The sequence below is a fragment of the Macrosteles quadrilineatus genome, unplaced genomic scaffold (assembly GCF_028750875.1).
Source record: "Macrosteles quadrilineatus isolate MER2022 unplaced genomic scaffold, UCM_ALF_1.0 Scaffold_7__1_contigs__length_78375512, whole genome shotgun sequence".
NCBI classification, from domain to species: Eukaryota; Metazoa; Arthropoda; class Insecta; order Hemiptera; family Cicadellidae; genus Macrosteles; species Macrosteles quadrilineatus.
Genome location: NW_026542600.1, coordinates 53,461,453 through 53,474,528, shown reverse-complemented (window position 1 = coordinate 53,474,528; position 13,076 = coordinate 53,461,453). Strand labels below are relative to the sequence as shown.

General features: G+C 32.3%; 1 protein-coding gene across 1 annotated transcript; it reads right to left on the bottom strand.

Annotated features, from left to right (window-relative positions):
• Positions 1-1,402: 1,402 nt before the first annotated feature.
• LOC128998241 (transmembrane emp24 domain-containing protein 7-like) lies at positions 1,403-12,611 on the bottom strand. The gene is made up of 3 exons (XM_054424290.1): positions 12,300-12,611; positions 9,791-10,036; positions 1,403-4,584 (listed from the first exon to the last, which is right to left on the bottom strand). Exons 1-3 carry the CDS (start codon positions 12,480-12,482, stop codon positions 4,351-4,353), a joined length of 663 nt encoding a protein of 220 aa, XP_054280265.1. The 5' UTR covers positions 12,483-12,611; the 3' UTR covers positions 1,403-4,350.
• Positions 12,612-13,076: the final 465 nt, after the last annotated feature.

Below are 13,076 nucleotides of genomic sequence, written 5' to 3'. Positions count from 1 at the left end.
TAATAAATTCATTAATTAATATTTCCAATTTGTCCTCCTCGCTTGTTGATTAAGTTATGTTTTTATTATTTAACTTCCCTTAATGTGAAAAGTTTGTCATAATGTTGTACTATTGAATTTTAATCCTTTCCCTCATCGTTTTTGTCCCCTTCCAATATGATTATTTCACTAAACCACTAATGCTTAAGAGATCGTCATTGTTTTTGAGGTGACGTTTAAGCTCATTCTTTTACAGATCTAAGAAGGAAATATACATTCATCTTAGTGTTTACACAAGATGGTGCTGCTTTCAAAATTCCATTGTTTTTATTTTATTAAAAATGCATTACCAATTACAATTTTATGCTCCCCTTTTTTTACCTTACCATTGTAATCTTTATCATAAATTTCTCTTATGGCTTTGTATCCTTATCTTGTTCCTGAAAAAACCAAGTCATTTTGAAGAAGTTGATGATTAGAGTTTTGATTTTGAGCCTGATGATGATATAAAATTAAAACCACAAGCATATTTACCGAAGGTTGTGTAAGGAACAATGCGCCTTACACCATTTTAACATTTTAGTAGCAATTGAGGGTGTTACTCTTAAATATAGTTAAATATAGCTAGTCAAAACTGAACTGACTTGACTTTTTTCCTTAGCAAATTCCTGAAACTCTTTGTTTTGGTGAGGGAAGGGGGCACGTGGCTAAATTATGGGAGATTTGCGCTCCTGACGTTGTGAGGGATTATTAGACTATATCCATGCATGGGAAGTCCATTAACTTAGAGTAGTGAGGCGTAAATGTTTATTCATAATACACGTTCAACAATTTTATATTCCCAATGTATTTGGGTATCCTATTGACTCATTTGGGAAAATATACTGTTGAACAGGAGAAAACACAACTCATAAACAATTAAATAAACAATTAAACTTGTATTTATTAATCACAAATACAATTATTTATACACCAAAACTCATTGCAGTGACACTTAAAATATGCCAGAAATATGTTATTCACTATAACATTTCTTGTTGTTTAATTCTTTGTGTATTAAGTTTCCATGTGATTTATGTATGACAGAAATGTGTTTACTCCTTAAATACTATTTTAGTGTTTTAAAGAATATTTTGTCCAAAATAAGTCATATTAATTTTATTTGTTGGGAACAATTTATACTTGCATTTTTACTTATGTAGTTCTAAATCAAAACTAATAGATTTGTGATTGATGAATGTGAATTTTGTATTTTACTTCTGATGTTTCCGATACAAGAAAAATCATCGCTATAATTTCACATATTATGACAAGTAGAAAAGTTGGTTCTACTTACTAGCCCTCAACAATGAATTTCCAATAGTGAAATTACTTCTGATAATAACCCCCCCTTCCCCCCCCCCTTCTGACCCCCCCCCCCTGATAACCCTTCAGATAATAGTTTTACTTTAATTTAAGAACTGTCCTAAACAGCCTGTTTCATTGATTTCATGGCAAACAGGATGTAATTGAATCTGATCATTTTAAGTACTCTTTTCATTATATTCCAAAATATAAAAACAGTTTTTGTGTTTAATGTTGGTCACGTTTGAAAGTGCTGATATTGACTTAACATTTATCTCTCATTTTAGAGAATATATTACAGTTTGTACCTTCTTCTTTGGTTATAATTTAAGATAAGTACTCCTATAAAAATATCTTGTTTCTGTCAGTTAAAATATGTTTTTAAAGTTCATTAAACATCAAGAGGCAAATAGTAAACAACAACTGAACAAAGTATCTGACTTTAGAATTAGGAATGAACAAACCTCAAAATTGTCTTCAGCTGTTCTATAAAGATGGTAAATCTATGTAACGAAGAGTATTTTATCTGATATTAAAAACAACTATGTAAACAAAGAACAGCTGTCATTGTTAGTAAAAGTAAATTTATAAAATGTCTAAGGTTGTTTGATGAAGTAATAACAGAATTAAACCAATTTACCAGATGTTTTTGAGTTAGGTATGATGAGGTTAAGGAATGTTTTAGAGTAAAATTACTATATTTTATGGCATTTCTGACAATTTTAAATGTCATTGAACAGTAAGTAGATTTTTGGTGAAAATGGCAATGTATAAATTACTCTACATAGGCCTATTTTACATATTAATCATAAAGACAAGTGATCTTTGGCTTTGATGATCATTTAGCGGTTTATAAATCAATGAATGTGGCTTGTGAAACAATGCTTAGCAAATTAATACAAATTCACACAGATACTATACCACGAATCTGCCTTAGTTTACAGACCCAAAATGATTTTTGTAACACTGGTGCAGCATTAGAGAACAAATCGGAACTCTGCAATGACAAAAACGTTGCATTTCATCCAGTGTGAAAAAAGGCCTAAGTGTATATAAAATTGTACAAAACACAAACATTTGCTTATAAACTATGTGTTATAAGAACCAATGATTGAACTCAACACAGTCCAAGGTTAAACTAACGTCCATAACGTAAAAACCCCTTTATGTCAGACCCCATGGACAATGCTAAAAATATTTTATATGTCTTGCTAACAAATATTCAATGATAGCACCCCAAAAAATAAAAATAAACAAAAACACATCAGCCAAAAATCACTGGTAGAAACCACTTGAATTAAACTAATCATATTCACAAAATATACACAACTTATCCCATATATAAAGAAATTAATACTAAAGCAACAACATTCAAAATGGCCACTTGCACACTATGTTTGCATTATGTACACCTATGTGTCAAAAATGTTGGAAGAATAAATAGCACAGTGTATTCAACATGTGCAAGTTTGTTTGCCCTTGAAATAGATTAGGACACAATTTGTAAACGGGAATGATTCCTTTGTGCCTCACCCTGTTAAGATATGGTATGAACAATTATAGTAACAAATACCATCCATGGTCTTAAAGGAATCAGATTTTAGCAAACCTTTGAATAATATAAACTTGTTTAGCAATAAACACACATCATTAAACTGTATTCAAAATTAAAGGATTCCCCTAAAAGGTGTCCTCACTAGGTTCTTAAAATTGCAGTCCACAAAATATGAGTTGATATTAATTTCAAGGGTCAGCTACCATTTTTTTGTGGTTTCACTGATTGTAAATAATTGTTAAACTAAACTGTCACTATTTCCCTTAAAAGATGTAATAAATTATTATGATTGAAATCATAGTATAGGATAGTTAATTTTAGATGATGAAATGTGTTCAAAAAGTACAAGAACATGGAAATAAAAATATTTTTCAATCATGAAATAATAAAATTGTGTCTTTACTGTTCTAAGAATGTTCACATTATTATTATTTTCTCAAGATGTTGAAATAGTTTTTATCAAACTAAATGATGGATATTTAATAAATATAGCCTGTACACTGGATATTTTAATAATGGAGACAGTTCAATAAAATTTGAGTTGCTATAAATAATAGGACAAATTTCAAATAATTCAAATCAACCTGTCAAAATTATTCCTTGACTCTTTACCAAAAATAGGAGGGCTCCTATTCTTAGCACATGAACAAATCTTGGCACTTGAAATAGAAACTGTTTTGCTTCCCAAGATATTTTAACAGCAAGCCAATTGATCTAAACATTACCTAACAACAATTGTAAAATTAGGTTTCCAAGCTTTATTGAAGTATTTCTAGAGTCTAACACACAATATTAAGATATAAGATAGATACAGAATTAATTCACATGAAAATCATACCCATAAAAACCAGAAAATCTCATATAATTTAGTTGTAATATGTAAACAAAATATTTTGCGTATGTGTAGCTTACCAAACAAAAAATCTAACTTTGTGTCAAAACTTAAGATAAACTTTGGGTGAAAACAAAACAATTAGAAAAATGTAATATAATAATTAGGTACATGAACTAAACCGTACAAATATAAACAAAGTGAATAATGATTTTCCTTTTGAACTTGACCCTTTCAATTGAATCAAATTGATCACGACAAATATATTAAGGTTTTTACTTTGGCGTGAGTATTCTAAAATTTCCCTGGATACCTAGTATGAATTTTGTTAATTTTCAGTTTTTTATTCACAATTACAAAACACTTCAATGCACATCAAAAAACGGTTTGAAAAATTGAATTGACTTAGCAATACTGGAACTCGAAGAACATGAAAATTCACATCACAACCTAACAGACAAGTGGGAAAACTACTTGAAATTTATATCCATGAACAATCCAATGAAACTACTACTAATGAACTGCTAAGTGTACTGTATAAATATGAGATGGTGTTCTTAACCTAAAACCTTTCACTCAGTCTTAACCGAGAAAGAAGACTTAAGTATAAACAATCAACAAAACGTTTAACACTTTAATCCTATAACCGGTTGTATGTTGTCGGTTTTCTTTCTGTGAAAAAATTTTTTACTATAAATACTTGGCCTATGGATACAAAAAGGATCAAGACAGTTTCCATGAGCGACCACCAAAATACTCTATCGTTGAGATCTTCCGCTCGTTTTCTCCCTTGAGCCTCTCGTAGCCGGTGGTGCGTCTGATAGTCAATGATGCTCTTCAGAGACTGGTGGATTTCTTGAGCAGACATTTCCATCTACAAAATAATTGAATTATTGACACTGTATACTTGGATAGCTACGTTCAGCAAACAAGCAAAAAACCTTACTTCTCCTAATATTTACAGAAACAAACCTTGTTTGTGGTTAACTTTGCATGATTGTAAATAAAAATGTAATTGTTATGTTACACGCTGAATTTGTGTAATTTTATTCGTCAATAGATAATCTTTCAAGATCGAGGCGGCATCGGTAAAATCATCTACAATCACTGTGGGTGTAATGATGATTATCCTACGCGATCGCGGCGTAATCATGATCATCTACCACAATTAAGGACAGCACGATCATCTACCGACATCGCAGAAAAATCGCAAACTTCTCCTACAATTGTCAAGACAACGCAACATAGCTTGGCTACTGAGTTGGTGTTTAAACAACTTGAAGATCTCTAGCAAACTTTTGTTTAAACAAAGGAAAACTTAAGGTAATTATTTTTGATCAGAGTTAAGCCTTTGAGCTTTAACAAAGACTTAATTATATATCTGAGACTGAACAAACACGACTTTGAACTACAACTGACTTGTCCCAAAAACAACTAAAACAAAAAAATGCCCAGTTATGAAAACTACATTAGTGGCTACTTCCCAACAGAAAAACTCACTACTAGTAATGTATTTTTCATTAAGTGTATAAATAAAAACCATCCAGAACTACTTTACTCTGTGAACTGTCAGTGTGTAATGAAAATTGTAACAGCAAAGCAAAATTCACAACAAAATCACAACACAAACGAAAACAAAATCTGTAGTGTAACACCAAAAACTGCAATCCAGGCCTCATTGTTTTTTCCATGCAATTGTACAAGTAGAAGTAAAACAATTTTAAAGAGAAAAATTAAGCAAAAACTAATAAATAAAACATGAAAATACAAGAGAAATTGTGCACTAACAAACTAGGACCATTTTATGTTGCTCATTTATAACAACAGGCAATAGCTTAAATTCCCTGAAACTAATGAAAAGGTTTTATTTCAGCTGTGCTTTCTTTGATTGTACAGCATGATATTCCTACATTACAATTGTTAAAGAACAGACCAAGTTGGAAAATAACCTATCCAAAATTATTAAAATTAATTAAACTCTGTATGTGTGGTTTTAAGCCCATAAACCACAATAAAACCGAAGTAATTTATTTGCAACGGTATCAATACGACCATGGAGAATATAGGACAATAGTGAACACTTTATAGGAAAACACTAGTAAATTACAAACACTATTGTCATATTAACTACCTACATGATTTTCTTTATCAATCAATTAAAAATTGACGAAATTGAAAATGTGAATAAAAATGTACCTATATAATATTTAGTAAACATTGGTTAGGTTTGAGAACGTTAGTTATCAGGAATACTACAGTTTTTGTTTGAACTTTAAAAACGTAAATTAACCAATTTAGGAAATCCATATTGCCAAAAGCGAAACATGTACAAAATTCCTAACAGAAAACAAACAATAATATTTATGTCAATTACGATACATAGATATCCTAAATCAGACATTAAACATTTTTTTAGATAACCTGTACATTAATTGCCACATGGGAGTTTTCAGTGCCCAGACATAAAACCACCACCAAACAAAGCTCCACTCCACACATAATTTAGAACGTAACTCACCGATTAGTTAATTTTTCTCTTGCAGGCAAACATGCAACTATTGCGAAATTTATCGTGCAAATGTTGTTAGAAAAAGAAACATGGTGATTTAGCACTTGATGATTTATAATTTGGAACGATTCTTTGGCGTTATATTGAATACCTACATCAATTTATTTTTTTTTTATAGAGTTTCAAATTTAGAGAAAATATGTTTTTGCAATCGAACCAAACTGTAACGAACGGATTTGATTTATCCAACTATGGACTAAAAACATACACTGATAAGACTCAATGGACAAAGGAAAATGTAAAACTAAGAATGCAATTACAGTATGAGAAAAATAAATTTTTTCCCTAACCATTGAGCGCATAACAACGCTTCAATGTAAGAAATTATTAATTTTTTGTATGCTCTACAAAATGGTTAAGAAAGAAATTGAGAAACATTATGTTTTTATAGTCCATAAGTCCATATAGTCCGTTAGAGTGAACAAAAGTTTACACGCTTATACCAATTTCATCATTCAAAATCGGATAGTTTTAGCGAACGGATGATGTTTTTGGCCTCTAGGGACATCAAAACGAAAAGGTTAATGTCCCAAATCCATGTCTTACCATGAGGCCTACGGTAATAAATTATTCCCTAATGGGCAACTCGCTAAAATCAAAGTCTTGAAAGACATATTCTATTATAGACGTAGAATATCACAAACCCATATAATAATCAATAAATTATTCAGCACTACACAGACCTAAGCACAACAAGCAAGGTGCATGTTTTTCAAAAGTGCAGAGCAAATGGTTACTTGTTAGAACATATCTTGGACTCTCACAACACATAAAAGACTTTAAACTATTAGCAAAAACAACATTCGAAACATTCAATCCTTCTTGCCAAACTAATTTCTACCATTAAAACTATACTAAGCCTACTTCATTCATCACTTGACAGGAAATGTTACTAAGAGTAAAGACTACCAAAAGGGTACATCGAGATGTCAAATATCATATGTTTTAACAACCATTTTAGTAGTAATACAACACCCAATTCACCTAAAACGATCTAAAATCACTTTTAAACTATTCTATGTCATCTAAGATTTTCTTGAATGACTCGATTATAGATGAAAATCTACTTATGCCAGAAGGTGTCAAATGTAGTTATTTTTTACACTGTAGGCCTACATTTTTTGAACTTATTACGGCTCATCTTCAGCAGCATGTTACAGTATTTACAATAAAGCCAAAAGAGTGATGTTTGTTGAGTATTTACAAACACTTATATACACACAGAAATAAACATAAGAACAACCAGTCAGCTGACACTAACGTCATTCTCCCGTGTTTTTCAGTAGGTCTACGAATTTATTCTGGTTTTGATAACTCCAAGCGTGCGTACCAAATTATTTATGAATACCGGCAAAATGATACGTGTAATGTTTATTTCTGTGTGTATAAGTGTTTATTACCATAATTTATTGAGTTAATTGGACTATTTATTGTAATAATAGTGTTTGAAATACTTAACAATTCGCTCGATGGGATCTATTATAAATACTGTAGGCCTATATGAATGCTGTGAAAATGAGACGTAAAAAGCTAGAAACATGTACATCATGAAAGATGACCATATTTGAGACCCTCTGGCATACGTAAGTAGATTTATAATTAAATATCAAGGTTGTCAAGGCTGTTCAATTTGAAATGTCTTATGACTTTGAACGTGCATGGACTTACTTGTATTACTAAGTTAATTAAATAAATAAGCAACACCATCAATTAACAGGGGAACACAGTGGGAATCAGGGGTTTGGGTGAGGGAGATCTCCAACGTGGACATAGAGAGAAAGGGTAATTAGCCTGGGAAAAGGGTAATTTATGGGTAGTTGGTCGGGTAAAAGGGTAACTCAATGGAATACAAGGGTAACTCAATGGAGTAAGCTCAGGGGTACTTCAATGGAAATTAGATATTTCCCCAAAATAGGGAAATTTAGTCAATACCAACCTAAACTCTAATGAATTTTTGGAACAGGGATAGTTTTACAATTAACATCGGGAAAAAGTGTGACCTTCAGGAAAGAGAGAGATATTTTATTGGTTGTCGTGGTACTGTCGTGACACGTGTCACATGACTTGTTGGAGCATTGCTTGGTTTGTGATTTCTTTGTCTAGAACCTTCTCCTTGTTAGTATGAATGGAGGATGTAGCACAAATCGAGTGTGACAATGACTTTGTACCTTGTGTTTCACTGACTGATTGTAGGTGTGCTGACATTATTTTGTTTCTGGTAGGAAACGGGGTAGTTACCCTTCAAAACTTCAATACACACATTTTTTCACAATTTCATGCTTCAAGAATGGTGTTTTGGGTGAGGTGGGTTTTGAGTATTTTTACCAAAATGCCAACCTTTTTAACAGTGTATTTTCCATCGATGTTGATTTAAGATGATCACGAATTCCAACTAATGACAGCATATAGACCATTTTTCAAACTTGCATGGTTTTAGTGTTTATGGTCAGAGTGGTTTTGGTGAGTTTTTATTATGGATATTACGGATCTCAAAACTATCTACATATAGTTTATCCATTAAAAACTAAGGCTGAACTAGCCTACAAAAACCTTTTAAATTTTTTCAGACATGTTGATTGTATATTTGTGTCTCAACTCAATATTATCCTTTTATCCCTTAAACATTCCAATTATTCAAAAGTGGTTGCAAATTTTGACTTATTTAACAAAAGTGTGTTCATTTCTTTGAGGTTCCCAATGTCATAATTGTAAATGACTAGTTTACAACATTGATAACAAATAGTAGTTAGCCTACAGACTTTATTTATGATTTAAATCTGTTCTGTTGGTTTTAAATCATATTCATAACCTCAGGAGTAATTTTGGTTCATTTATAAAGCAAAGAAATTAAGAATGATTTCAATTTAGGGTTGCGAAATAGTACAACAAATTATGTAATAGGCCTAATGGATTTAATTGTTTTTCCAAAGAATTTTATGTTCAGTACCTTGAAATTTCATTAATAATGCTGTGAAAATAAGTGGAGATAAGACTAAAGCAATCCCTGACACTAATAACAAGAAGCACCTAACTTAATGTATTTGTTAGTATGCCTTTCTTAATACAGATACATCTTGAGAATAAAAAAAAAACATACAGTCTAAACGTAACATAAATAGAAATTAAGATTCCAGATTAATAGTAAACTTGATTACTGTATGTAGCAGAGAGAAAATAAATAATTGGAGTGTATGCATTACTTACTGAACCAATGAACGATATTGTAACGCTTTTTTTTCATTTTAACAATATAACGAATAATAAAACGGGCACTTCCCAACAAAACATGTATCTATTATTTATTTAAATCATAATCAAATTCAGGTTAAGCTGTTGGGTGAGAATTTTTAACCCATCAATTTTCATCATGAGAAGGCTACAAAACCACAATCACGGGTCAAATTTAACCACTGATACAAAAACCACATCAACATTTCCACAGAAACTAACGGAAGTAAAGTTTTTTGCAGTTTGGCAGTTATTGTTCTCCTACAAATTTTTTTTCACTTACCTGTGTCATAACGGTGGCGTGTTCCCCCACCCCTGGCAACGGTGGTTCGTCCCCGACCTGGAGATCCATGTAGACCAGCTTGTGACTGAAAGTGGAGAACTCATTGCTGAAACACACGGCGTACGTGCCTTCCTTGACTGTGGTGAACATGTGGGTGTCAAACTGAGACTTGACTTGTCGATAGATTATCTCTCTCGTCGGATCTTCCAGGGTAACATCTACATCGTATGACCCTCCTGTTACCACCTGTAAAACAAAAAGGTTGTAGCAAACGTGATTTTTCTCATGATTAGACTGTGGATTGAATAGGTATAAGTGTTTCACAATGAATAATTCACACAGACAACCCGACCCTTCCATACCTTCATCTTTGATTGTGTTGGCTGTGGGCATCATCAATCTGTTGGGTGTTTTTCTCCCAAACTCAATCAGACATTTTTACTATCAGTATAGGCCTATGCCATATTTAAAATTTGGTCTGATAACAATCAGGCCAAGGCACAACTACCTGCTATCCCATAATCATGGCATGTAAGTAGAGTCAGTTTTAAATCGGTTTATTGTTTGGATGCATATTGTAGTCAGGAAGTAAATTTAAAAAAAAACATTCAAGTTTATTTACATTTGGTGATGGTGTTTAAAAAGTTTTACTTTTGACATGAAAAGTTTCTACTGGGGCCTATGTGAGATATGTGGCACTGGGTGTCTGGTTAACATATGTCTAAGATAACCTGAAGTAGGCCTAGATAAGAGTTAACAAGTGAGTACTGAAGGTAGAAGTGACAATACATTTATAACAGATAAGAATAGCCTATGTCAACGTTATCACTTTTCGTAGCCAAAGGACTTAGTAAGCTGTAGAGAGACCAATGTATTTATTTACATGTAAGGTTTCATGAAGGGAATGTTTTTTGTAGGGTAAATTTATTTACAGAGCAAAAAATGTATAGTTGCAAAAACGCTTAACAACCTTAAGTATAATCGAATCAGTGTTGTGTAGACCTACTGAAGACTATTGAAAATAAAAATAGTAATGAAATATATGCGTCTGACCAAAAAGATACACCAACGAAATGTGTGATATTTGTTAGGCTAAATAACAAAATAACCACCATTTCACATTCTTAGAGGGCCTGAATTCACAAAAGTTAGTACAGTTCCAAACGCTAACTTTATAAACTGAGATTCAAATGCACTTAGGTTAAATTGAAACTCATATGTAGGCCCTAACTTTAGATGGTCTCAGGGACATAATAATGTACAGTAGTCTCGATTATCCAACCTAAACTAGGCATGATAAGGTTGGATAACACAAATATAATTAAAAAAAGATTATAAAATTATATTTCAAAAGTTTCTTTGTAGTCAAAATCCAGCTTTAAGTTTATGTTCCACTGAAACAATTAAGTATCATGGATAAAATATCAAATAACTTTACCGAAAATAAGAAAAATACCAAACTGGCACTGGAAAATATTAGATGAAGCCCACATCTACCCTGGGCGAGAAGCCCTAATCTAACCTAACTTCAAAACACTTAATGCAGGCACCAATTCGCATAAAGCACGACCTACCACCCTGACATGCCTAAATAAGAACTACGAGTAATTAGTCCATTATTCCATCTATATCTCCATAATGTGACAAAATTCCTATTGTAGAAAACATTATTGACTATAGAATCACTTGATATGTTTCTACAACGATGTTATTATCTTTAGTCAATGATGTTATTCTTAACCTTAACTAACTAATCTTCTCATCAACCGTTACTCTCTTCACTAAACCTGAACTTGTGATGGCGACGGCGTAGCAGAATAGCACTACGCAACACGTATGAGTATGAATGAGTATTTTTGTTTTGTATTTTATTTGTAGTGAAGTAAAATTATGTCACTAGTATAGGCATATTGCCAGCGACAGAATCAGAGTGAGTTAATGAAGTTCAAAAGTTGTTACTTCCAGTTCTTGTCGTGTGGTTGGTTGAAAACAATCAGCTGTAAGTAGGCTTAAGGCTTAGTTAAGCTACAGTTCATTCCACTTGTAAATGTCATCCATCCTACCTTGTTTATTCTAGGCCTAATGTTGTATATTATTATTACAGTGATATCATGAGAAATATTCATCAGCGGTGAAAATTAATGGTATAAGTTATTTGGATTCAGGAGGTAAAAAACTATAAAGTAAGATATCAAAATTAAAAATTCGTTTGGCGGCACCTGTACGGAATAAATACCCAAAACTTATTTAGTTAGGCTAGGTACAGTACTATAAGGCCTAGCAAGGTCATAAATTTAGTTGTTGTCTACCAAAGTTATACGAGTTTTAAACCAAATAAAGTAGGCTATTAGGAACCAGGAAAATTCGTTCCTTGATAGGACAGGTGTAAGCTTTGCCAACTGGCAGGCTCAACAGTCAACACATCCTTATCCCAATTCACATTCTCTAAACTACTCGTATAAACTATGCTTATCTTGAAATACTTAAAAATTAATGTGTGATCTCAGACCTGGAATTCAAGTGACACAGATGTATTTAATTTAATATCTTCGTAGAAACAGTCTTTGGCATTATCAAGCAATTCGAAGGTTAGCTCGACTCCAGCGGCTATTTGAAAATAAGCTAATATTACTGTAAGTACAATCCATTTCGTCCACAAACCCATCATATCACTTTTACAAGATGTGCACATCACTCAGACAACAATTAAAACCGATCACAAGTCAAAAACTGAACTCCATTGGATTACAATATAAATAGCCGCGTACATAAGATTCTGTCAATGAATGATATGATATGACAACGACAAGTGTTTGGTGTACTGCAATCATTTCACGGCAGTAGCCATAACGTGGCCGGAAATTTAATAACAGCTGACTAGGAAACATCTGGAAATTAAAGGCCAATAGAAAAGTAATACCTTCATATATGAAAATGTACAAATATACATAACAGTTATACAATAAGCATTAGACTCAGGGTGCAAAGCATAATCTTGGCAAGCTAAAGTTGGTCACTTAAACAATATCCTAAGACTTACTCTTGAAATTATTAGTAAACTTGAATTCACTACAAAGTGTAGTGGTGTTTTATTTTTTCAGCGATGAACGTTTACATAAAATAAGTTTCAGATCTCTCACTTAAGGTGAGTAATGCTTACTTGTAATACTTGTCGTCTTCGTCGTTGACCAATATGAAAATTGGATAGACTGCGTCAGAAGAGTGTTGAGGCTATTTACAGCCCAAATAGAGGTGTTCCATCTTGTAACACTCGAAGAGAGTAGAG